The sequence below is a fragment of the Mustelus asterias genome, chromosome 16 (genome assembly GCF_964213995.1).
Source record: "Mustelus asterias chromosome 16, sMusAst1.hap1.1, whole genome shotgun sequence".
Taxonomy (NCBI): Eukaryota; Metazoa; Chordata; class Chondrichthyes; order Carcharhiniformes; family Triakidae; genus Mustelus; species Mustelus asterias.
In genome coordinates, this window is record NC_135816.1 from 45,142,147 (window position 1) to 45,165,790 (window position 23,644).

A 23,644-nucleotide genomic window follows, 5' to 3' on the forward strand; every position below is an offset into this window, starting at 1 on the left:
GGGTTTGTATGTTGGGGTTGGTGGGGGGGAGGGTTTGCATGTTGGGGCTTGCGGAGAGCCTCGGATATTGAGAGAGGTCAGACATAGGGGTGGCTGAAGAAATGGACTTGGGGAATGGTTCGGGGGGTGGTCCATCCAGTTTGAAATGTCAGGTCAGGGAATACTGGGGGTGGTGGGGGGAGCACGGTGATGTCCCCTGGGGGTTCAGGGTAGAAGGGTGTTTAAAACAGTTCTGTTGAAGTTATAAGTACTTTCATTTCTAGCTTTCAGGGTAGCAGTATAAAACTGCCAGAACCATCCATAGTTTGAGATTTAAATCGCTTTGTCGGTTGATTCCTAGTGCCGTGCAATTAAATTAACGCTTCTGGACATTATTCGAGAGATTGTGAGAGTGTTCCTGTGTGTTTTGTTACTTTTAAGAACACTTTGACTGCAAGTAAAGTTGGCTGGAAGCCAATTCACTCTATGCCAGCCTGCCCCCACAGCCATAATTCACTGTGGCAGGCTAAATTGGGGAGCAGAAAAGACTTCCACCCCTCACTGGGGGTGAAGCCCCTTTCTCAGGAGCTGCTGGTTAATAGAGTGCAGCTCCATCATTCCCGGCAGTGGCAGAGCTGATCTGTGTTTGATGCTGGGACTGCAGGAAGAGCGCATAAGAGAAACGTGGCTTCCCCGAGAAGGTCGGTCTGGAGGTTTTAGAGCTAGCAAGGATTCCTAATGGGTAACCTTGAATACTTAAACAAAAATGAGCCTTAAAATATCAACGTACCTATCTACTTGGCATGGTGGCTTGTGCTGGTGAGGTTTGAAGGGAAACGTTTCGTAAGATGCAAAAATATTTGTCATTTTAACTTCTTGCACAAAAGGGACAGTCCATTTCCTTATAGAAACATAGAAAACTACAGCACAAAACAGGCCCTTCGGCCCCACAAGTTGTGCCGAACATATCCCTACCTTTTAGGCCTACCTATAACCCTCCATCCTATTAAGTCCCATGTACTCATCCAGGAGTCTCTTAAAAGACCCTATTGAGTTTGCCTCCACCACCACTGACGGCAGCCGATTCCACTCGCCCACCACCATCTGTGTGAAAAACTTCCCCCTAACATTTCCCCTGTACCTACCCCCCAGCACCTTAAACTTGTGTCCTCTCGTAGCAGCCATTTCCACCCTGGGAAAAAGCCTCAGAGTCCACCCGATCTATGCCTCTCAACATCTGGTATACCTCTATTAGGTCTCCTCTCATTCTATGTCTCTCCAAGGAGAAAAGACCGAGTTCCCTCAGCCTAACCTCATAAGGCATGCCACTCAATCCAGGCAACATCCTTGTAAATCTCCTCTGCACCCTTTCAATCTTTTCCACATCCTTCCTGTAATGAGGCGACCAGAACTGAGCACAGTACTCCAAGTGGGGTCTGACGAGGGTCTTGTATAGCTGCATCACATTTCCTGAAAAGTTATTTAGCAAATGTCTAACTTAAAATGATGAACTTCCTTGATACCTCAATGGGCAAACACATTTGTGTGCAGGCATGAAAAAGTTCGATGAAGCATGGAAACTAGAAGTAGGCCATTTGGCCCTTCGAGCCTGCTCTGCCACTCATTATGATCATGGCTGATCATATTCAATATCCTGATTTCCCTTCCCCCTTTCTGCCCATTTCCCGTTAGCCCCAAGAGCTATATCTAATTTCTTCTTGAAATCACACAATTTTGCCCTTAACTACTTCCTATGGTCGTGAATTCCACACACTCACCATTCCCTGCATGAAGAAATTTCTCCTTACCCCAGTTCTAAAACTTAACCTCAAACTATGACCCCTAGTTCTCAGCTCCTCACCATTGGGAACATTCTTTCTGAATCCACCCTGTCTTAACCCTGTTAGAATTTTACAAATTTCTCAGATCCCCTCTCGCTCTTCTAAGCTCAAGTGAATATAATCCTAACTAATTTAGTCTCTCCTCATGACAGAATATCTTAGAGCTGGTGTTCCGTCTAAAATGTGGCACTAACTTTGATCTACTTTGGAAGGATAAAAAGAATGAGATTTGAACCGAGGGCCCATAGCCCAATTCAGTACTTGGCTAACTGAGCTGTCTGCGGGAAACAAAATACTGCACTTAAAACAGTCCAGTATTTTTATTAAATTTCCATGTTAACTGAGGTTCTGGCATGCAGGATAATTGATTAACTTAGCTAATAATGCAAAATACAGGCTCATAATGGAATTCAACAAGCCAACCCAAATTTGGGTATGGATTAGACAAAATATGTAAATAGGCAAAAAAAAATGCAGGTGCAATTTAAAACAATTGAGTTACTGCACATAGGAAAGAAAGGCATTGAGCTAACCAAGGAGGAACATGTTTTAATTCATTCTCATTGGGCATGCTGGTAAGGCTAGCATTTATTGTCCATCCCAAGTTTTCCTGATAGTGGTGTTGGGCTGCATTTTTGAATTGCTGAAGAGGTGAAGATGCTGCCAAAACTCGAGGGGAATTCCAGGATTTTGACCCAGGAAATTGGAAACTCTAGACAAAACTCCTTCATTCTATCCCCAGCTCCCTCCATTATGTTTTCATCAGACCTACTCTTAAAAACAGCAATGCTGCTGCTTCAAGTAAAACCATATTCTCATTACTCTGTGTACAGAAATTCCTTCTACATTTTGTATATGTCAATGATGATCTTACAATTCTGTTATGGGCAATCCTGAAGTGAAATGCTTTCCTCTTCACATTTATTTTGTGATCCGATTGATGTTTCCCTATCGTCCAAGTTAATGCAAGTAGAATACGGGGTCAGGATTTTTCCAATATCCTCAAAACATTGGCCTTAATAACTAACAAACTGATTTTAGTTCTACTGGTGAAATTAAGCAGGTAAATTAGATTTGTAATTACTGTATGTATTTAAAAATTGAGGAAATGTATTTGGCATATCAGTCTTTTAAACCCATTTCCTTCAAAAAGTGGTGACACTGATATGGCAAACTGTTTTGAGCCATACAAATAATCAGTGGTGGAATCATATTGCCTGCACTGTAATCCAGTTAATGTTTTTGGTTACATAAATATATAACACTCTTTCAAAGAGTTTACAGCATTAATAATTTGTGCCAATAGCTTTAATTTGGAACAGGTTAACATTGCCACTAAATAACCTAGAAGTCATTTTCAGAGGTTTAGTAGGATTAACTTTCATTTCCTGATTAGACTGAGGAAGGACAACTAGTCTTCTGCTCCAAAATTTAATCAATGTACAAAATGCAGAAAAGAGCAAATCAACAAATTTAACAATATATACTTGATTTACTGGAGTCTTGGGTTAAATTACAATACATAAATTTACTGTAGTAGTGGATGGAATATATACATAAGGCCAATATATTTGAAAGCACTTCAGAATTACTTTTCAAAATAGTCCATCCATAGACTTTGCTGTATTCCAAATTAATTCAGAGTACTGTCCTTGGTCATTGTGATCTAAAATGCAATATAGTTTCACAACAGCTGTACAACAAAATGTATGCGGAAAATCACTGATCTGTCAGTATCACCAGGTTCTTTAAAGTTCAAATATATAGCATTATAAACAATAGGTTGGGTTTAAAAACGGTCATTAAGAAACTGCAATAAAATTGCTCAGCACAACAATGCAGAATCATAAGCCAAACTAGGAAAACCATAAGCCAAACCAGGAAAAATATAAGGCTTAAGTAAATGAGATTGATGATTTCTTATTTGCTGAACAGAATGCAATTTCACTTTCATATTGCAACCAATGTTTACATTGCTCTTAACAAGTGCTTGCCATTTTAGCCCTGAACTGTTTTGTGTATGCTTAAGGTGCATTGATCATGTTCCATCATGTAACATAATGATTAGGAAATTAAATTTTGGGAAATTACACAAACCAATTTTGAGCAAGCCCAAATCCAGTGTCCAATACACAGTCAACATTTGGCGATAAGATTGAAAACATAATTTACATGACTACAGAATGTGATGGAGCAAGGGAACATAAATGTTGATTAATTCTTTGAATGCTGGATACATTGTCAATGCTTCATTTGAAATCTACAAAGGTATAGAATATTCGTTACCCTGTAGCCTTAAAATAAACTGGATTTCATAATTATTTTGGTACTGCAATGTTGTCTCCAAGGGGTTAATTAGAAACGATAAACACTTAATATATTGCAAGTATAAAATGGCACTGTTGAAACAATGTTAGCATTTGTCGCACAAACATTTTTCTCAGGCATTTTTAATACAAAGGATACTATTTAAAGGCAGTGTTGCAATGATAATTTACATGAATGCCGTTGTAGCATTTGTACATCATATACAGCAAATGACAGTAAGCAGCAAAGGAGTACTTAGAAAATAATTACACACATCTTACATAATCCTCACAGCTGTAAAGTTTACTACAATAACACTACAAAACATGAGATTTCCCAAGACCTTCCAGCAAAAGCCTTCCAATATGTAAGTGATTCCATAGCTAAACATTTACAATTTGTAAAACCACCTATATACTGAATAACTTTTTTTTCAATATAAAGTAGAAATGACCCATACCTCTTAGCAATGAGGGGAGTGGACAGTTTTAACTAAAACTTTCTGCCGTTCTATAGCCTGCAGTTCATGATATTTGACATTGAGCAGTTCTTGTGCATGTGCAGTATTGTTAATACGAATGGCACAGATTTAATCAGAAGCGGCCACCTGTTGTGTTATGGTGTTTCATTACATTTTGATGAACTGTTTCTGTTGTGGCTTGAAGTATTAAATTCGTTTTAATGTATGGTGAAATAAAAGCTGATTCAATCCTTTGTCTAATTGACTTCAAGTGTAACAGGTGCCTTGGACTACAGTTGCCTTAACAAAAGGTGCTATGTCCATATTGGCATTGACCACATCCTATCCTGATGCAAGGGTACAACAAATGGCCAGAGATTTAAAAATACAGTTCCATAAAACTACACTGCTTATTCTGTGATCATGATGAATGAAATAATAAAGCATTGGATGAGAGAAACACCAATCAACTCCCCATACTCTTTCCACAATCTTATTTGAATTTAAACATATAGAGATTAGGAGCAGGAGAAGGCCATTTGGCTTGTTGAGCCTGCTCTGCCATTTATTATGATCATGCTGATCATCCGCCTCAGTAACATGTTCCCGCTTTCGCCCCCATATCCTTTTAATCCCTTCAGCCCCAAAAGCTATATCTAACTCCTTCTTTAAAGCAAACAAGGGTGGGATTCTCTGATCTCGTTCGTGCTCACTCTGCTGTAAGTGAAATCAGAAAATTTGGTGTTCCAGCCAAAACTCCATTCACTTTCAGTGGTGCTGGAGAATCCCAGCTGTGAACGAGGATGGGGTTTTCGGCAATAATGTTTTAGCCTCAACTGCTTTCTGTGGTAAAGAATCCCATAGGCTTACCACTCTCTGGCTGAAGAAATTTCACCTCATCTCAGTCCTTAACGGTTTACCCCATATCCTTAGACTGTGACCCCTGTTTCTGGATTCCCTTGTCATCAGGAATATCAACCGGGATCTTGGGTTCATGTCACACTACATGTAACCCCCAGCATTTGGCCTGGGCTTGCAAAATCCTACTAACTGTCCTGGTTTGAGACAATTCACACCTATTTAACCTACGATTATCCCTCTCTCCACTCTCCACACTTGCACTGTCTGTACCTGTAAAGACTCGCATTCCAGCCATTATCTTGCAATTGTGTCTTTGTCTATATATGCCATGCTTGTGAAACCTACCTCTCCACTCACCTGATGAAGGAGCAGCGCTCTGAAAGCTCATGATTCCAAATAAACCTGTTGGACTTTAACCTGGTGTTGTGAGACTGCTTACTATCAGGAATATCCTTCCTGTATCTACTCTGTCTAGTCCTGTTAGAACTTAGGTGTTTCTGAGATCCCCCCTAATTCTTCTAAACTCCAGCGAATATAATCCTAATTGACTTGACCTCTTTGCAAAAGTCAGTTTCGCCATCCTAGAAATTGGTCTGGTTAACCTTCTCTGCACTCCCTCCATAGCAAGGACATCCTTCCTCAGATAAGGCAACTAAAACTACTAATAAGTTTCCACTGGCAGAAGGTAATTTGTAGACAGATTTAAGAAGATTGGCAAAAATATCAGGGGGAAGATGAGTTTTGTTCTTAAGACAGCTAACTGGATCTGAAATGCACTACCTGAAAGGATGATGGAAGAAGATTGACAAGGGAAATGGTTATACACCTCAAAAAGAAAACATTTCAGTTTATGGAGAGAAAACAGGAGAATGAGACATAATGGCACAGTGATTAGCACTGCTGACTCGCAGCTCCAGGGATCTGGGTCCGATTCCCGACTTGGGTCACGGTCTGTGGGAGTTTGCACGTTCTACCTGTATCTGTATGGGTTTCCTCCGGGTGCTCTGGTTTCCTCCCACAGTCCAAAGGTGTGTGGGTTTAGCCATTCTAAATTAACCCTTAGTGTCTCTGGATGCATAGGTTAGAGGGATTAGTGGGGTAAATATGTGGGGTTATGGGGATAGGGCCTGGGTGGGATTGTTGTTGGTGCAGACTCGATCAACCAAATGGCCTCCTTCTGCACTGTAGTGGTTCTATGAAATTGAACAGCTTTTTCAAAAGGCAATACAGGGACAATGGCTTCAATCTGAGCTGTATGGTTCTAGGTGTACATTTGCAAGTAAAATCTGTGAAATTTCTTGAAAGACTTCAGAATATTGAGCAAACAGTGCAACGTACATCTTTCATTCCTGACCAGTTGCACTCTCCAATTGATACCTTTTTTCCCCCCAAGGGTTTCCTGGATCTGGGGAATATCAGCAGGGGCTGAATCCATAAGCTAAGTGCCTTTGCTGTAATGTTAGTGGACAGGAAGAAAAGGTTTTGTCCAGATCCAACAAGCAAGTCAGTTAAATCTTCCCCGCCAACCACTCCCTCCACCCACTTGACTGCCAACTGCTCCACCAGACTGTCATCGAACCTCTCTGCTCGCCCACCAAACTGACCACCATCGGACAACCCTAACCACCATCCATCTGCTTTCCCTCTCACCCAGTGATTGGGAGACCCCCATACCCCCATCAGAACCCTCAACAATCTCTTCCACTTCCCATTTAGCTGATGTCATAGGATTTGACCCTGTGAAGCTGGTTTCCCAATGGACAAGAAAGTCAATTGAAGCTGTTAAATTCTATAGGAATTTCAGAGAAACCCATTCTTTCAGTTTCCTTAATCTCACAACAGCTGCCTCATACAGAACTCACTTTGGAGGTTAAAATCTGGGCCGTTAATCCATTTAGCTGGTTGGATGTTGCACCAATTTGCTATACTCAGTGTAAGGGACTCTACATTGTTGGAAATATATTGGATCTGTACTTGTGTCCTGCACTCTGACCAAAGTACAGATGGCCTAGTTAAATTGATGAGAACAGATTAATGGAGAGTGCCCATCCATACAGCATATTGAATAATACTTACTTCATAAAGAAAGAAGGAAAGATTTGCATTTTTATAGAGCTTTGTACAATCTCAAGATGTCCCAAGCGTTTTACAACCAATGAAGTACTTCTGAAGTTTACACCCCTTACCATGCATCAGATGTGGCAGCCAAAATGAGCACAGCAAATAACTATGAAATAAATGACCAAATCATCTGTTTTATGTTTTCCTAAACTGATCAATTCCGGTCAAGACCAGTATTCCCTACAAGCTACATAGTGGTGTGACAACCCACAAGTCCCTCACAGGTCTTTAAAATCACTGTGCATGAGACCACATAAAAGAACTTGAAGGGGCCACGCATTTAAACAAACCACACACATACAGTGTGAAAAATAAATAAACGGAGCATTGGTCAGGATACCAGCGAGAATACCCTGTTCTTCTTCAAATTATGTTTTGGGATCTTTTACATCCACCTGAGAGGGCAAAAATAAATTAAACTTATACAGAATCAACAGGTGGAATTTTCCACTTCTGGGACCAAGGGGCAGGTTCTGTGGCACGTCCACTCTGTCCATGCCCTTCATAACCTTGTATACATTTCACTGTCCCTGTGCATGGAGGAGCCTGATTCCAAGTTGACAGAAGGCATTGCACAGAGTATTCCCTCGCCACAGCCCCTACTACATCGTCCAGCCACATTTTTCACCCCGAGCACTGCAACTGCAGCCCTTGTGCCTTGCAGCTTTTGCATTAGCAGGTCAGGCAAATCTGTGTGTGCACCCCTTGAGGATGCAGCAACACTCCCTGCCAAATGCAGAAATTCATCACAACACCTGAAAAACAATTCACCATACTTCCAGAGACTTTGCAATGACATTAATTCTTCTAATCCCTTTAACTGAGCCTTTAAACTGATGCCTTTTAAACTGGGCCTGCACACAACCCTGGAACACTTAGATAACAAAGACACTTATGTCAGACTGTTATTTATTGACTACAGCTCAGCCTTCAACACCAAATATTCCTATGAAACTCATCTCCAATCTCCGTGGCCTGGGGCTCGGTTCCTCCCTCTGCGACTGGATCCTGAACTTCTGAGCCCACAGGCCGTAATCAGTAAAGAGAGGCAACAATACCTCCTCCACGATCATCCTCAACACCGGTGCCCCACAAAACCGTGTCCTTAGCCCCTTACTCTACTCCTTATACACCTATGACTGTGTGGCCAAATTCCCCTCCAGCTCAATTTTCAAGTTTGCTGATGACACCACCATAGTGGCTCAGATCTCAAACAATGATGAGAGAGTACAGGAATGAGATAGAGAATCTGGTGAACTGGTGCAACGACAATAATCTCCCCTTCAATGTCAACAAAACGAAAGAGATAGTCATTGGCTTCAGGAAGCGTAGAGGAGAACATGCCCCTGTCTACATCAATGGGGATGAATTAGAAATGGTCGAGAGCTTCAAATTTTTAGGTGTCCAGATCACCGACAAACTGTCCTGGTCCCCCCCTGCCGACGCTATTGTTAAGTAAGCCCACCAACGCCTTTACTTTCTCAGAAGATTAAGGAAATTTGGCATTTTTGCTCTGACTCTCCCTTTACCCCTGACCTCCTGGGGGAGCCTCCACAACTTCAAGGGGACAGAGTGGATAAATTCAGTCAAGGGGCGGCACGGTAGCACAGTGGTTAACACTGCTGCTTCACAGCTCCAGGGACCTGGGTTCGATTCCCGACTTGGGTCACTGTCTGTGTGGAGTTTGCACATTCTCCTCGTGTCTGCGTGGGTTTCCTCCGGGTGCTCCGGTTTCCTCCCACAGTCCAAAGATGTGCGGGTTAGGTTGATTGGCCATGCTAAAATTGCCCCTTAGTGTCCTGAGATGTGTAGGTTAGAGGGATTAGTGGGTAAATGTGTAGGGATAAGGGGGTAGGGCCTGGGTGGGATTGTGGTCGGTGCAGACTCGATGGGCCAGATGGCCTCTTTCTGCACTGTAGGGTTTCTATGATTCTATGAACTTCCGTTACCTCCAGCGGAGTCGGGCTGCCTGCTCCCCTGTTCCCCATTAGTGTGGAGCAGTTGTAAGGGAGCAGCTGGAGGGAACCACTCCTGACTGGGGTTGGGGGGGAGGGGGGGGGGGGTGTCGGAGACGCTAGCAGGCCCAGAGTCTTCAGTCTTGGCCTGCTAACAGGATGGAAATTTAAATATTTAAATCAGTTCCATGCCGATTTCCAGCACGGAGCTGATATATCTTGGAGCCATGCGGAGCCCACTAAACAGCCTCTGCTGATGTCTCCTGGCCACTCAATCCGCCCCATTATTTTTAATTGAGCTACCAATTGTACAGGAGAGCATTATGAAAATTAGATATGAAGTTAAATGCATTGAAAAAATAAGAGCAATTAAATACAAATTTAACTTGAAAGTTTATCAAGCTGTTAGTGAGCAAGAATGAAGAGTTGAATTTCCCTACTACCCCCTCTCTCTCCCGCCTCTCTCTCCCGCCCGCCCCCCCCCACCTCCCCCCCCCGCCCCCGCCCCCCATAATGCCACATCCTGCTTGGAAAGTATTGATTAACATTCAGCTTTAGAAATTCGAGCTAACACCACTTTTTACTGGGGGCAAAATTAAGGTGGACACGGAGGTGGGGAGAGGTGAACAGGAAACCCCGATGATGTTGCCTGTGTGAGGCCTGCTGCTGTTAACTCCAGGATCTCATTTCAAAATGAGTGAAAGGCAGACCACACACTCACATCAGGAAAGAACCAGCCTACTCACAGAGGGTGGTGGGTGCCTGGAATTTGCTGCCAGGGGAGGTAGTGGGTGCAGATACGATAGTGACTTTTAAGGGGCGTCTTGACAAATACATGAATAGGATGGGAATAGAGGGATATGGTCCCCGGAAGAGTAAGGGGTTTTAGTTCAGTCGGGCAGCATGGTCGGTGCAGGCTTGGAGGGCTGAAGAGCCTGTTCCTGTGCTGTAATTTTCTTTGTTCTACTCAGTTCCTGCATGCAATTCCCAGAGGGCTGCTGAGGCCTATTTAAAGTGGGAATGTCCCTCGTAAAGTGAGGCTGCACTCTCTAAAGTTGGACTGCATTGAAAGGACTGCCTCCAGGTTTTCCAATGCCTTCCTGGAAGTCATTGTGAAAGAGTCAGGGCAATGAGGGAAGTTTTGTTCCTTAGCACCTGACACAGCATTCAGCAGGCTGGATAGAACCACACGGTTTTATTGGCGGGTTGGGCACTGGACACCATTTCCATGATTCTTTTATGTAAAGAATGGTTATAAGTGCATCACCGGACCCTGATTTACACAGAATTATAAAGCCTGTATAAGCTTCGATAGAACATTGTACGGTTAAGAAAGTCACAGGCAGGAGTCAGTGAGAGCTTTGCAATAACTAACCGTTAATTGCAATCTCAATATCTTCTAGAGCAATCTTTACAGGTAGTAACTGCTGGCGTTCTTGCAAGTGACAAGCTACTCATCCTTCACGTTACCAATCTCACCTTGAAGATTTGCATTCACCCACCTACCCCATTTCTGGCAAGTGGAACAAGATTAAAGTCAGCTTTATAATGTCGGTGCAAGTAGCCCACATTTCCTGAAGTGGTGTGACCATCAGGTTCTGCTAATGTTTATAGCAATCTTTTTATGAGAGAGCTGCACCAAAATTCCTGAGAATATGATGAGCATATGCCAAATTGCAAAAAAAAGCATAAAATAAATAAAGAGGGCACTCAGTAGGACATATATCTCTGCCATGCTGTGTTAACGCAATGTTAGCACAATCACACAGCTTCTTCCTTGCTGCCATCAGACTATTGAATGGACCTACCTCGCATTATGTTGATCCTTCTCTACACCCTAGCTATAATTGTAACACTACATTCTGCACTCTCTCCTTTCCTTCTCTATGAAAGGTATGCTTTGTCTGCATAGCGCGCAAGAAACAATACTTTTCACTGTATACCAATACATGTGACAATAATAAATCAAATCAAAAATCAAATCAGCTCTGCCTTGAGTCTTTTCCCTGCCTGGATGATGCTCTGCAGTTAAAAAACTGAAAATGAAATTGTTTCATTAAGAGCTTCCATCTCACTGTCGACGTTCCAGGCCAATCCCACATTTTGACAGTGGGGAAAAACTTCCAGCAGAGCAGTTGAGTGACAATCTACAACATTCTAAAAGTAAAAATCAATTTGCCTTATTTCCCAATGTTAACAGATCCTTTCAAAAATCCAGAGTTTGGACCCGAATCAACATCTTCACCAGAAATGAAACAAGTTCTTCGTTGGGTCGTGCCCTATCAGTGTACCAGGTTTTGCTGAAATCTGACCATCAGTTTTTTGAGATTGATTGTTTACAGACTAACAGACTAACGGTGGTGAAGTCAATACCCGGTCAATCTTCAATGATAGGGGTAACTAGTCGAAATCAGCTTAAATAATTCAGAAACAAAACAAAATGACTTAACACCAAATTCCTTCTTTCAGCCTCTTTTTATGCATGTACGTTATAATTTGAATGCAAAAAAGCCATCATTTATGCATATTTATGCTTAAGAAAATAAAAGCATGGAAGATTTAATTATTTCATGCCAATCATAATCATTCAGATTCCTGACAATTTATTCAATGATACAGAAAAAGACATTGTTGATCTCGGTGAGAAGAAATAAAATAAAATGGTTTTACAATTGCCATGAAAGATGAGAACTGGCTCTGGCTACGTCTAAAGTTTTAGGTGTAAATTTGCACTGGTTCATGAGTGCCGTAAGTTCAAGATCTTCGTGTGAGCTGTGGTTTTGCATGGAGGTGGGACAGTGTTAGTAAATGGTAGGGGACTTCAGTAGAGGTTTTGCAAGATTGGTGTCAAATACAGAGAAAATTCTGTGGTATCCTAAAAAGGGGCAGAACTCACTTATGCCTGAATAACTTCAATCTCTTACACCAATAATTGACGGTCCCAAATGTTTGTGCTGCTTTTTTGTCACGGCTAGTTTTCAGGAAAATTGGGGTTAATTTGAATTGCAGTATAAATATTTACTAAAACATTCAACAAAACGAACTGTGGCAATTAACACTAAAAATGGCATCTTTTTAAAAAAATTTGTTTAAAATTTGACGTACTGACCTTTTTTGAACTAAATAGAATATCAACCTTGTGATTAGCCATAACCCTGGATGTCATTTTCAACTTTACCATCTGGACTGCAGCTTGAAAGAGGGAATCGTCTGCACCATATAGAACAACAACTTATATTTATATTGCACCTTTAATACACTAAAGTGTCGCAAGGTGCTTCACAGTAGGATTGTAAAACAAAATATGACACCAAGCCACATAAGGAGATATCAGTCAGATGACCAAAAGCTTGGTCTAGGAGAAAAGTAAGGTAAAGGGGTGGAGAGGCATGGGAGGCATTCCAGAGTTTGGGCTCAGACAAAGGAGGGTGTGGCCACCAATGCTGCAATAATTTAAATTTGCACATAAGGCCAGATTTAGAGCAGCATAGATATTTTGGAGTGTTGTGGCTCTGGAGGAGATTACAGAGACAGGCTAGACCATGGCAGCATGGTGGCACAGTGGTTAGCACTGCTGCCTCACAGCGCCAGAGATCCAGGTTCGACTCCAGCTTTGGGTGACTGTGTGGAGTTTGCATGTCCTCTCCACGTGTGTGTGGGTTTCCTCCCACAGTCTAAAGATATGCACAAGGGCAGCAGAGTTTTGGATGACCTCAGGTTAAGAGGATAAAGTGTGAGAGACCAACGAGGAGCATGTTGGAAAAGTCAAATCTACAGGTAACAAAGTCATGAATAGTGGTTTCAGCAGAAAATGAGCTGATAGTCAGGCGATGTTACTGAGGCAGAAATAGACAGTTCAAAGATGTGTAGATTAGGTGGATTAGCCATGCTAAATTGCCCCTCAGATGTGTAGGTTAAGGGGATAAATGCATGGGGTTAAGGGGTTGGGTGGCGGGTGGGCCAAATATGATTTTCAAAAATTAGATAGTTTCAACAATCGGTGGGCAATTCATTCCACCAGTTTATCAACTAGCTGCTGAAGCTAAGATGATCTTCCCACAAACTTTTCCCTCATCTCTTCCCCTTGAAACCAATGTCTCATGCTGTCCTCCAACATGAAATGTCAATTCTCATGTGTCAATGCCAGTGGAACATTTGAGAATGGGATTATAATAGTTTAGTCCAATCTGTCTTTATCTGGCCTCCACATCTTCACTCCCAGAAACTGCCATTAACTAATCATCAAGAGCAGAGATCCTGACTGATATTTTCATTCCCTAGCCTATAGGACTGCTGAAGTGGATTGTATTACCTTTTGCCACTGTAGCTGGAATTAATGAATTTAACAACAGGGAAAACATTGAATCTAAGATTTCCTTGCCTTCTTCCTCTGTGCCACATCATGTGCTATCTTTATCAAATGAGTCATAAGGGGACAAATGGGAACATTTGTGCAACCTCTTCTTTTGAACGAGTGAACATACTTAACAATACAAAATCAACTTCCGTCATGAATGTTTGTTCACAAAATTAATAAATCTACATAGAAGCCTTAATCCACTGAAAATATATTAATCTTGGTTAGGATGGAAGAGTTACTGCTTAAGCAAGACTTCAGTTGATTCTGAATAAGTTTTTTTCATAAAATGAATTTTCACAATCGGTCAATAACTTATCCAAGCTACCTCAGCATTCTGCCTCTGATACGACAAATATCATTGGCTCTTGCTTTCCCATTTCTGCCATGATCATAGCAAGATGGTTCAGGTTGCCATGATGAAAGTGCTGAGCTTCCCATAGATCAAGAATCACAGAGGTTGGACTAGCTTTAGATGCAAAATAATTGAGATACCTGTTAAAATACAAAACAGAAAAATGTTTCAGAGCTCTTCCATCGGTAGGTGTGAATGTTCTTAATTTGGACCAAATGTATTATGGACATTCAGAATGATATAAATGTAGATTATCTTTCATGTTTTTAGCATTTCACAGTTTGTGGGAGAATCATATTTAAAAATGCACCCCTTAACACTTCGTAATAAAATTGCTTCAAAAATGCAATTTGATTTTCCACATATTTTCATTCTGATACGCTTCTTAGCTTAGAAGCTGAGATGACACTGACTAAAACTTGACAGCAGATCATCTTTCTTCCCTTGCAATTACAACTTTTGCAAAACCTTCAAGAGACTTAGAGAGTTTCTGAATGAGGAAAAGTATACCTCGATCCAAGATATTATACAATTATATATCAAATGTGCATAATACAAGCCTTCCAGCTCTGACTGTTAATGCAACCAGGATTGTGGCAAACATGTATAAGAAATTCTTAGAGTTTTGCACAGTTGATTCTGGATTACAAAATTGGCTAAAGAATGATTTCACTTTAAAATGTTATAATTGATACCCACTATGGAGCATATTTAATTGATATTTAAAACATGGGCTCATTTTAAATGTAACTGTTGATTTTGGGCAAGTGATCTCTTATGTTCTGTATTATGGTCAAAATGTTGGAACTAGAGAGAGAAAAAAAGACACCCCAATAAAGATAATAGCTGAAGTTACTTGAAGGAATGTATTTTAGAGAATAATTATTCAAAAGAAAATTGAAAATTAATTAACATTTTGCAAGATCTGGGCCAAATACCTAATTTATGGAAATCAGTGTTTCTTCTTGCAAAGCCATGAAGATTCAAAAATATCTCAGTAAAATGAGCTGTCAGTAGGATTTACATGAGAAGTAATCAGGAAGCAAAATTATGTGTGATTTTTCAATATCAGAGGGGAGCACTTGCATGGATTTCTTTGTACCTTCACATACACCAAAAATTTGTTCTTTTTTATTACCTCAATTATTCAAATGAGTGACTGCTATGGGGATTTTGAATATAATTGCCAAACAGAACCTTGGATCAAGGAAGTGGCTGAAACTACAGCAATTCAGTTGGTTAGATATCGTCCTTAATATCAATTTGATTAAGTGAGTGAGCATAAATATGGTTTTATAATTTTAAAGTGCCAACTTTGTGCCTTTGTGGTTTCCAATATGTCAGGCGTACTTTCTCAAAATTGCTTTTCTCCAGTCTTCTAAAGGGAAGTTAGTGGACTCTCTTTCCAAGGATGTCTTCAGTGAACAAATCTAATTCCTGCATTCCAGTGGTAATATATATATTTTTATTCATTCATGGGACATGGGCGTCACTGGCACGTCAGAATTTATTGCCCATCCCTAGTTACCCAAGGGCAGTTGAGAATCAACCACATTGCTGTGGCTATGGAGTCACAAACCAGGTCACAAACCAGACATTAGTGAACCAGATGGGTTTTTCCAACAATCGACAATGGTTTTGTGGTCACCTGCAGATTCTTAATTCCAGATTTATCTTTATTGAATTCAAATTCCACCATCTGCTGTGACGGGATTTGAACCCAGGGCCCCAGAACATTAGCTGAGTTTCTGGATTAATAGTCTAGCGATAATACCACTAGGCCATCGCCTCCCCACAGCTCTTAAATATAAACATGGCGCATTAAAGTGCAAGAGCAGCAAGAATTATAGTATCAATGTTATCGTATGGAATAGAAACGCAGTCTGGAGGTAGTGAGATTGTCTATTGTGCATTGTCAGTGGTTATACTCAAATTATTGTATGAAGCAAAAAGGAAATTAGCAATAATAATAATAATTGTTAAGCAGTGAGTAATACATCTGAAGCCACCTTTCATAGTTCCATTTGATTTCTTTATTTTATGGTGGGAATAGGAATGCAGTACCATATTTCTTGATCCAGTTTAGGAACTCCCCTCCCCCACCATTCAGTTTTAAGATTTCCTAATTTTCTTTCCGATACAGATGTAAGAAATACAGCCAAAGTAGCCAGGCTGCTAACTTCTCCATTCCAGCAAACAGCACGAAGGACGTGATTTTTAACTCGATGTTCACAGCATATTATGAAAACCTGTCAGTTCAAAAGATATGTTTGAACCAGGAAAAGATGATAAAATAGAATGGTGCTTCTGAAAAAAAAATGAAGCAAGGAGGATGAAATATGCATAATATAACTCCCAGGAGCTCACATTAAAATAACAGGGTTGTCTCAGGAAAAGTAAAGTTACAGGGAAGAATTGAAATCTGGCATACCTTTTATCCAGCTCCAGCGCCACTTGTCTTCAGTGCTATGAGGATTATTTTTTTAAATAGTGGGCTAGTGCCACTTTTTCGCTGTTACTAGATGGAGTATAAAAGTAGAGAAGTGGGAGGGCAATTCTCCCGGGCGGCACGGTAGCACAGTGGTTAGCACTGCTGCCTCACAGCTCCAGGGGCCCAGGTTCGATTCCCGGCTTGGGCCACTGTCTGTGTGGAGTTTGCACATTCTCCTCGTGTCTGCGTGGGTTTCCTCCGGGTGCTCCGGTTTCCTCCCACAGTCCAAAGATGTGCGGGTTAGGTTGATTGGCCATGCTAAAATTGCCCCTTAGTGTCCTGGGATGCGTAGATTAGAGGGATTAGTGGATAAAATATGTAGGGATATGGGGGTAGGGCCTGGGTGGGTTTGTGGTCGGTGCAGACTCGATGGGCTGAATGGCCTCTTTCTGTGCTGTAGGGTTTCTATAATTTCCCAAAAATATTCTAAGTGTCGAATTCGCGTGAAAACTGGAGCAAATCACACTAGTCTTTTTTCAGTGGAAGTTGAGAGAAGAATCTCCCACACTCTGTACACTGCTGAGTATACCAGCAAAAAATCACATCAAAAATCAGGGGCGGGATCTATCCTCACTGGAGACGCCAGCAGCATAGCGCTGAGTGGGCCACTGCGCATGCGCCGATCCGTCAGCGCTGAGATCGGCGCACACGCAGTGGTCCCTGTCTGCCGGCCTTCCAACTGCTGGCCAGCTCGATCGCAGGCCAGCCCCGTGACCCCTACAACGCCAGCCTTCTGACCTCCCCCCATCATGGCTCGATCGCTGGTCCACCAAACATGCCTGGGCCCAGCCTCGAACCCCCTCTCCCGCAGCTCCGATCACCCCCCCCCCCCCCGACCCCCCCAACCCCGATGGACAACCTTGATTGCCAGCCTCCCTCCCCCACTGATCCCGATTGCAGAGTGGCAGTGGGACGCCCCCTCCATCCCCACTGATCGCTTCCATCAGGCTCCGTCCCCACCAAGCTTCACTCCCGTGACACTTCCCTGTGTCCTAGGCATTGGCACTTTGGCCCTTGGTGCCCGACCCTCTGGAGGGCCCCAATTGACCCCCTTCACTCCAGCGGGGGTCAGGCCACCAGCTCCTCGAAAGTGGGGAGCTACTGTAAACCCCAATGGAGTGAAATACCTCTGGCAGGGGGTGGTGGAAGAGTCTAGCGGGTCTGGAGATATCAGTCCCGGGCCCGTTAATTATATTAAAAATATATTTAGATCATTCCCTGTATATCTAATGCAGCTGTGTACCTATTTCCGGTGCGGAGCTGACAGTGCCGGAAATCTGGCACTGGGAGACATGCTCAGGGTCGGACCTCCAATGTGGATTGCTCTAATCCGGCCCCACTTAAATCTTCTGACCCGCTGCTCTAAAAAAATCAGCGCAGCAGGATGGGAGAATAAACTCCGTGATTTTGCAATTTTATAGGGTGTTGGTGAGACCACATCTGGAGTATTGTGTCCAGTTTTGGTCTCGTTATTTGAGGAAGGATGTGGTGGCATTGGAGGCAGTTCAGAGGAGGTTCACCAGATTGATTCCGGGGATTAAGGGATTGACGTATGAGGAGAGATTAAACAGTTTGGGCTTGTATTGGCTGGAGTTTTGAAGGATGGGAGGGGATCTGATCGAGGGAAATAACATTTTAAAAGGGATTGATAAAGTAAATGTAGACCAAATGTTTCCTCTTATGAGGCAACCTCGAACAAGAGGTCACAGGTATAGATTGTGAGGCAGTAGATTTAGAACTGAGATGAGGAGGAACTACTTCTCGCAGAATGTGGTAAATTTGTGGAACTCACTGCCCCATGGTGCAGTGGAGTTTGAATCGTTGAATGGTTTCAAGAGGGAGATAGACATATTTGTAATTTAAAAAAGGGAAAGAGGGATATGGCGAACAGGTGGGGAGGTGGATTTGAGACCAGGGAGAGATCAGCCATGATGATTGAATGGTGGAGCAGGCTCAAAGAGCTGAATTTGCCTACTTCTGCTCCTAATTCCTCTGTTCCTATGTATGCTTTAACAGGTAAAATGTACTGCTCGAAGGCTGCATGGTTTATCATTTAACGTTCGATAAAATTTAAGAAAAATGTTTCTATAACTTACCTTCCTTCTGGTGTGGTCATTTTTAATAGTCACGTTTACTCGACTCCGAGACATTCTACGTTACATTATTCCAAAGAGTACTATTTTAACACTTTATTTTTCATCAGTACTGAGCAAGAATAGAAATATCTTGATAGATTTTTTTTCCTAATTGGTCTACTAAATGCACATTAATAATATCCACCTAAGACTAATACCTGGACTTCTGTGTTATTGGTAATCTTTTCCACTGTCCAATTTGAATACTTAGGGGAGTCTTGCAAGAGACACAAGACCGGATGTTTATGAAGGAGACAAGAAGCAAGATTTTCATCTCCGCAAATCTGTCTCAATTCAGGAGGTTCCCACCTGGCACTCATTCTGGGGAGGCAGGGACACGATGGAATTGACCCGCAGCCTTAAGAGGTAGGCCTGAGGCAGAAAGAAAGGTGGCAGATGGCGAGGCCAGGAGATGAGAAGATCCACGTCCATTTACAGAAAAACCAGCACAGTTGTAATCATAATTGTCAGCTCTTATTCCTCACCCCCTCCCTCCACCCCCACAACCCTCTTATCCCTCACCACTCCTCAACTCTTACCCATCTGCTCACACACTCCCTTGCCCCTCATATCTCCCAAGATACCATAACTCCATGTTCTCTCTATGTCCCCCAGATCTCCATGCACCTATATCCTCCATGACCCCTTCAAGCCCTCCATATCCCCCCTCTGATCCCCCTCCCCCCCTCCCCCCACCATTCCCCTCATGCATCCTCCATACACACACTCCCAACATCCTCTATTTTCAGAACCAATGAGCCTTTGGGAAGTCTGGCAATTCTTTGAAATATGATGAAACTGACACAATAAACAAGATGCTTTGAAAAGCTGTGAAAGAACATTGCTCACCTTACAACTTCAAGTGTCAGTCAAGGAAAGCCATAACTATCAATGACAAAATGTCTTTATCCACTTTGCACTTTTTCATTTTGAGTAAACACACAGGCATTGAAAAACTCTTCAAAGAATGCATAACTTATTACAAGGTGATGGAGATCAATAAAACACATTTTGCACTCCCCTCTGCATCTGTGTCAACATGTCCTGCTGAGAGCAAAGTGCAGTTGTCATTCACACAGCAGGCTCCACGCTAGGAGCATAGTCTTTTAAAATTGTGACTTCCATGATATTATGGTTATATAAATCTGTTTAGACTCACCGGTCCAATTTCAATTTATATGCCAGCATCCTCCAATCACTTCCTCTTGAACTTGGAATATCCAGACTGCTGCAAATCTTCTGTCGGATCAGATAAGGGATTTTGAAAGCACAAGGTCCTGCTAAAGATGTGCCACAATTGTTGGACTCCATAAATTGAATGTCTGTCTGCCTCGCATCCTTGAGGGAATAAAAATAATTTTAGATCAGCCTATTATCATGCATTTCAGCTCTGCATGGAACATATCATAATAATGGAAAATCCACAGAGACAATATAGATTTCAATTCATTGTATGTTCCAATTGCCTTGAGTGCGTTATCTCTTGGTGACATTAAGATAGACATTCAGATATACATTCAAGGTAAGCTGAATATTGACCATAACGTCTCAACCAACAAATATTTCAATGGTTTAGAACTGGAAAGAAAAATAAAAACAATAAGAGAGTAGTTATTTCATTCTTCTGTTGAGCGTGTTTTAAAATGCGAAACATTTTTGCTTAGTGGAAGTAGCTTACGCTTTTTGTTCTTAGTATAGCATTTTCCACTGTATTGCCTAGTGATGACAATTGCTGGAGATATTACACAGTGGCATCAAACTAATATTGAATTGAGTCTGTAGTCCATCAGGTTTGGTTGTTTAGTTTGACAGGCATTGGTTCTGATGTCCCTAACCAAAAAGGTAAATTCAGTATTAAAGGCCAATTTTCTGCAGTCATTTTGAAGAATTGACAAAAAAAAAGTAAGTACCTGAAAATTTTAGAAGACATTTTGTTGAATGGCAGAGAGTAATAACTTTATGTGCAGTTGTCACACATTATTAATGAGTATTGTGAGCTGAATGTTGCTCAAGATTCATCATTTGTTTATCTCCAGACACTTCTTGACAACCCCAATCTTAGCTACTTAAAAACATACAATAAGATTGTCTCAACTTCAGTTAAGGTGCCTAATTAAAATGAACAACATTTAACTGATGATAATCTTGTGCTTTTAGACAACTAAATTTACCGCTTATAAGTTAAGTCATCAAGTGTAACACAAGATGAAATCATACATATTAAACAGTTTAACAACTTGAAGTAACCCTATTGATCTTTGCTAATGAATGACTTAATCACATTTGTGATACACTGGCTAACTAAAATTCATGTTTTGGGGAGCGTGAATTTTATATTTAAGAGTGACAAATTAACAAAGGAGAAACCAATAGACCGAAAAACCCATTAGCTGCCACAGTTGTTATCAGAATGCTTACTGGAGTAACCCTGAAATAAACAGACAAATGGAGAGAGCTGCACATTTGCACAATCTAGAAATCCTCACTTCCAAATGCTCCCCTCCAAGGCCCACCCGAAAGATTTATAGTGCACAGCTCCTCATGAATTAAATGTTCATCTCAGTTTACCTGGAATTCATTACTTTCTTATCCTCCATAAACTTCTCTCTCCATTTGAATTTTCATATCTATATTCAAAGTCACCTCCTCAACCTTACTTTATGTCATGCCTGTCCATTCTCATGGTCTCAATTACTGATGAGGCCATTAATGAGCACTTTCTTGCATCCCTCAGCCACCATATCTCTTTGCTCCTTTCAACTCAGTTTCCTTCTATATCTTCCACTGGAAAATAAAGCATTCCACCCATTTGGTTACAACTGCACTTTCCAATTCCCAATGGTCTAGCCTTTGGCGTTCCATTTCTCTGGGAAGTTTCTGTAGCCATGAATTTGTTTAACTGTTCTCTCACCTTCATCTTTGATATACTTGTTCCCAGCAAAACCTACACATGTTCCCATCACAATTGTTCCCCAGTAACCCCCTATCTTCACACCCTTATAGTCAGAGCACTCCAGAGGAAGGATCTGCTCTTGATTCCCCTCTGCCCCTTACCAATATGATAGCCTACAAGGCAACAGGTTCCACATATATGCTGACAACCCTGACTTGCACATCAGTCTCTACATTGCCAGAGTTTTTGTCCAATATCCATCTTTGGGTGAGCCACAAGTTTTTCTATCTAAATTCTACAAACAGCAAAGCCATTGTCTTCTTCTCCAGTAACAAACCACTGTCCATTAATACCTTGTGGTTAATTCCACCACCCTTCCTGTTCACTGACTCAGCCTGAACTTGGTTGGTAACATCCAATCTGCTTCTGAGCTGCACTCTAACCGCATAGTGGACTGGATTTAATGGTGATGGTTGTGGGCACATCTACTGGCCGGAGAGCCAGTGGCAGCCCCTCAGAGGCCATTCCCAGGCATTTAAAAGCCAGTCAGGCACCAACCTGATCAGCATCTACGTTCCTGGGTCGTGCAGAGTGGGTGCACCCACTCCAAGTACTGTACTATCAGCCAGAGGTTGGCAGTTCTTCAGTACCAGCAGCACCACTGGAAGTATTGCTGGAGCTGCAGTAGGCCCAGGAAGAGAAATTGTCCCTGACCCCTGAAAAGTGGAATGGCCAGTTAAACAGGCCCTGCTGAGGAGGCGGAGTGGGGTGGGGGGGGGGGGGGGGTGTTGCTGCAACAAGCACAAGTAATGAGAGGGACTTCCTGCAGGAGTGATTCATGCCATCAACAGGGCCCTTCATTGGGCACAGAGTCCCGGAGCACGGGATGAACACACACATCCAGTCATACCATGGCTCTCCTCCTACCATTGGATGAGGTCATTGTTTGGCCTAGGTGTTGCAAAGAACACCCAGGACTTAATTAGGGGGAGTTGGAAAGGCCCACCCCAAGCCTTCTTACTCCATTATACAGACAGTGCAGCCCCCTTTCACTCTGCAGCTGGAGAGGCATTAAATTCCACCCTTTAGTCCTGTTATAAAGCTAACCTGTTTCCACGCCAACAATATCATGTGCCTCTGCCTCAATTTCACCTCATCTGTTAAAACTCTTCTTCATGCCTTTATCACCTCCAAACTTAACTACAGCACAAATAAATATCCATTTTACTGGGCTTTTTGTCAAAGGTGATATGAGACTCATCTCTGCACTAACATCATGAACCAACATTATTCTCAATTATAGGGGAGAATCTTCCCAGACTGTTGGAGGTGGTTTTGGGAGCGGGTGAGCTCCAAAGGTCCCTGGAATTTATATTGGGTTTGGATCCCAACAGGATCCTGCTTCTTCCTGTATTCTTCAGCCATGACCACTGAGAAACCACCGCTCAAAGAATTTCATCTCTCAAAGAGCGCCTTCACTGTTTGACAAGTGATTGCCAACTTCCTGGAAGGTGCTTCACTTATCTATCACTTCATTCACCTTCAGCAGCACTTCAGTGCTGCCAATCTGGCTTGGCTTGGGAGCAGTTTATGCAGCTCCACCTTCTATCTCTGAAGGACAAGGGCAGAAGTCTCAACATTACCAACTCCACCACCAGCAGCAACAGATGCAGCAGCTAGATCCCAACATAGGCAAAGTATCAGCTCTCTCGACATGTCTGAGCATTAGTACTTCAAATAGCTCAGACTCAGATGGCAAGTTGTTGCAGACACCCACTGCCCAAAGGAACAAGATCTCCTTCCTCGTGGATATGCATCGAGAGGAGCAGCCAAGGCTCCTGTGATTGGAGGGCAAAGAGCTCCACTTCCCTTTAGTCTCTGTCGTTCCC

At 42.2% G+C, this 23,644-nt stretch overlaps 1 protein-coding gene across 1 annotated transcript in view; it reads right to left on the reverse strand.

Annotated features, from left to right (window-relative positions):
• Window positions 1-14,210: 14,210 nt before the first annotated feature.
• Window positions 14,211-23,644, reverse strand: part of unc5a (unc-5 netrin receptor A) — a 250,888-nt gene continuing 241,454 nt past the window's right edge. Inside the window, exons 15-16 of the mRNA XM_078231465.1 lie at window positions 20,022-20,200; window positions 14,211-14,376 (exon numbers count right to left, since the gene is read on the reverse strand). Of these exons, the coding sequence (XP_078087591.1) occupies window positions 14,211-14,376; window positions 20,022-20,200 (345 nt within the window). The remainder of the gene's footprint in view (window positions 14,377-20,021; window positions 20,201-23,644) is intronic.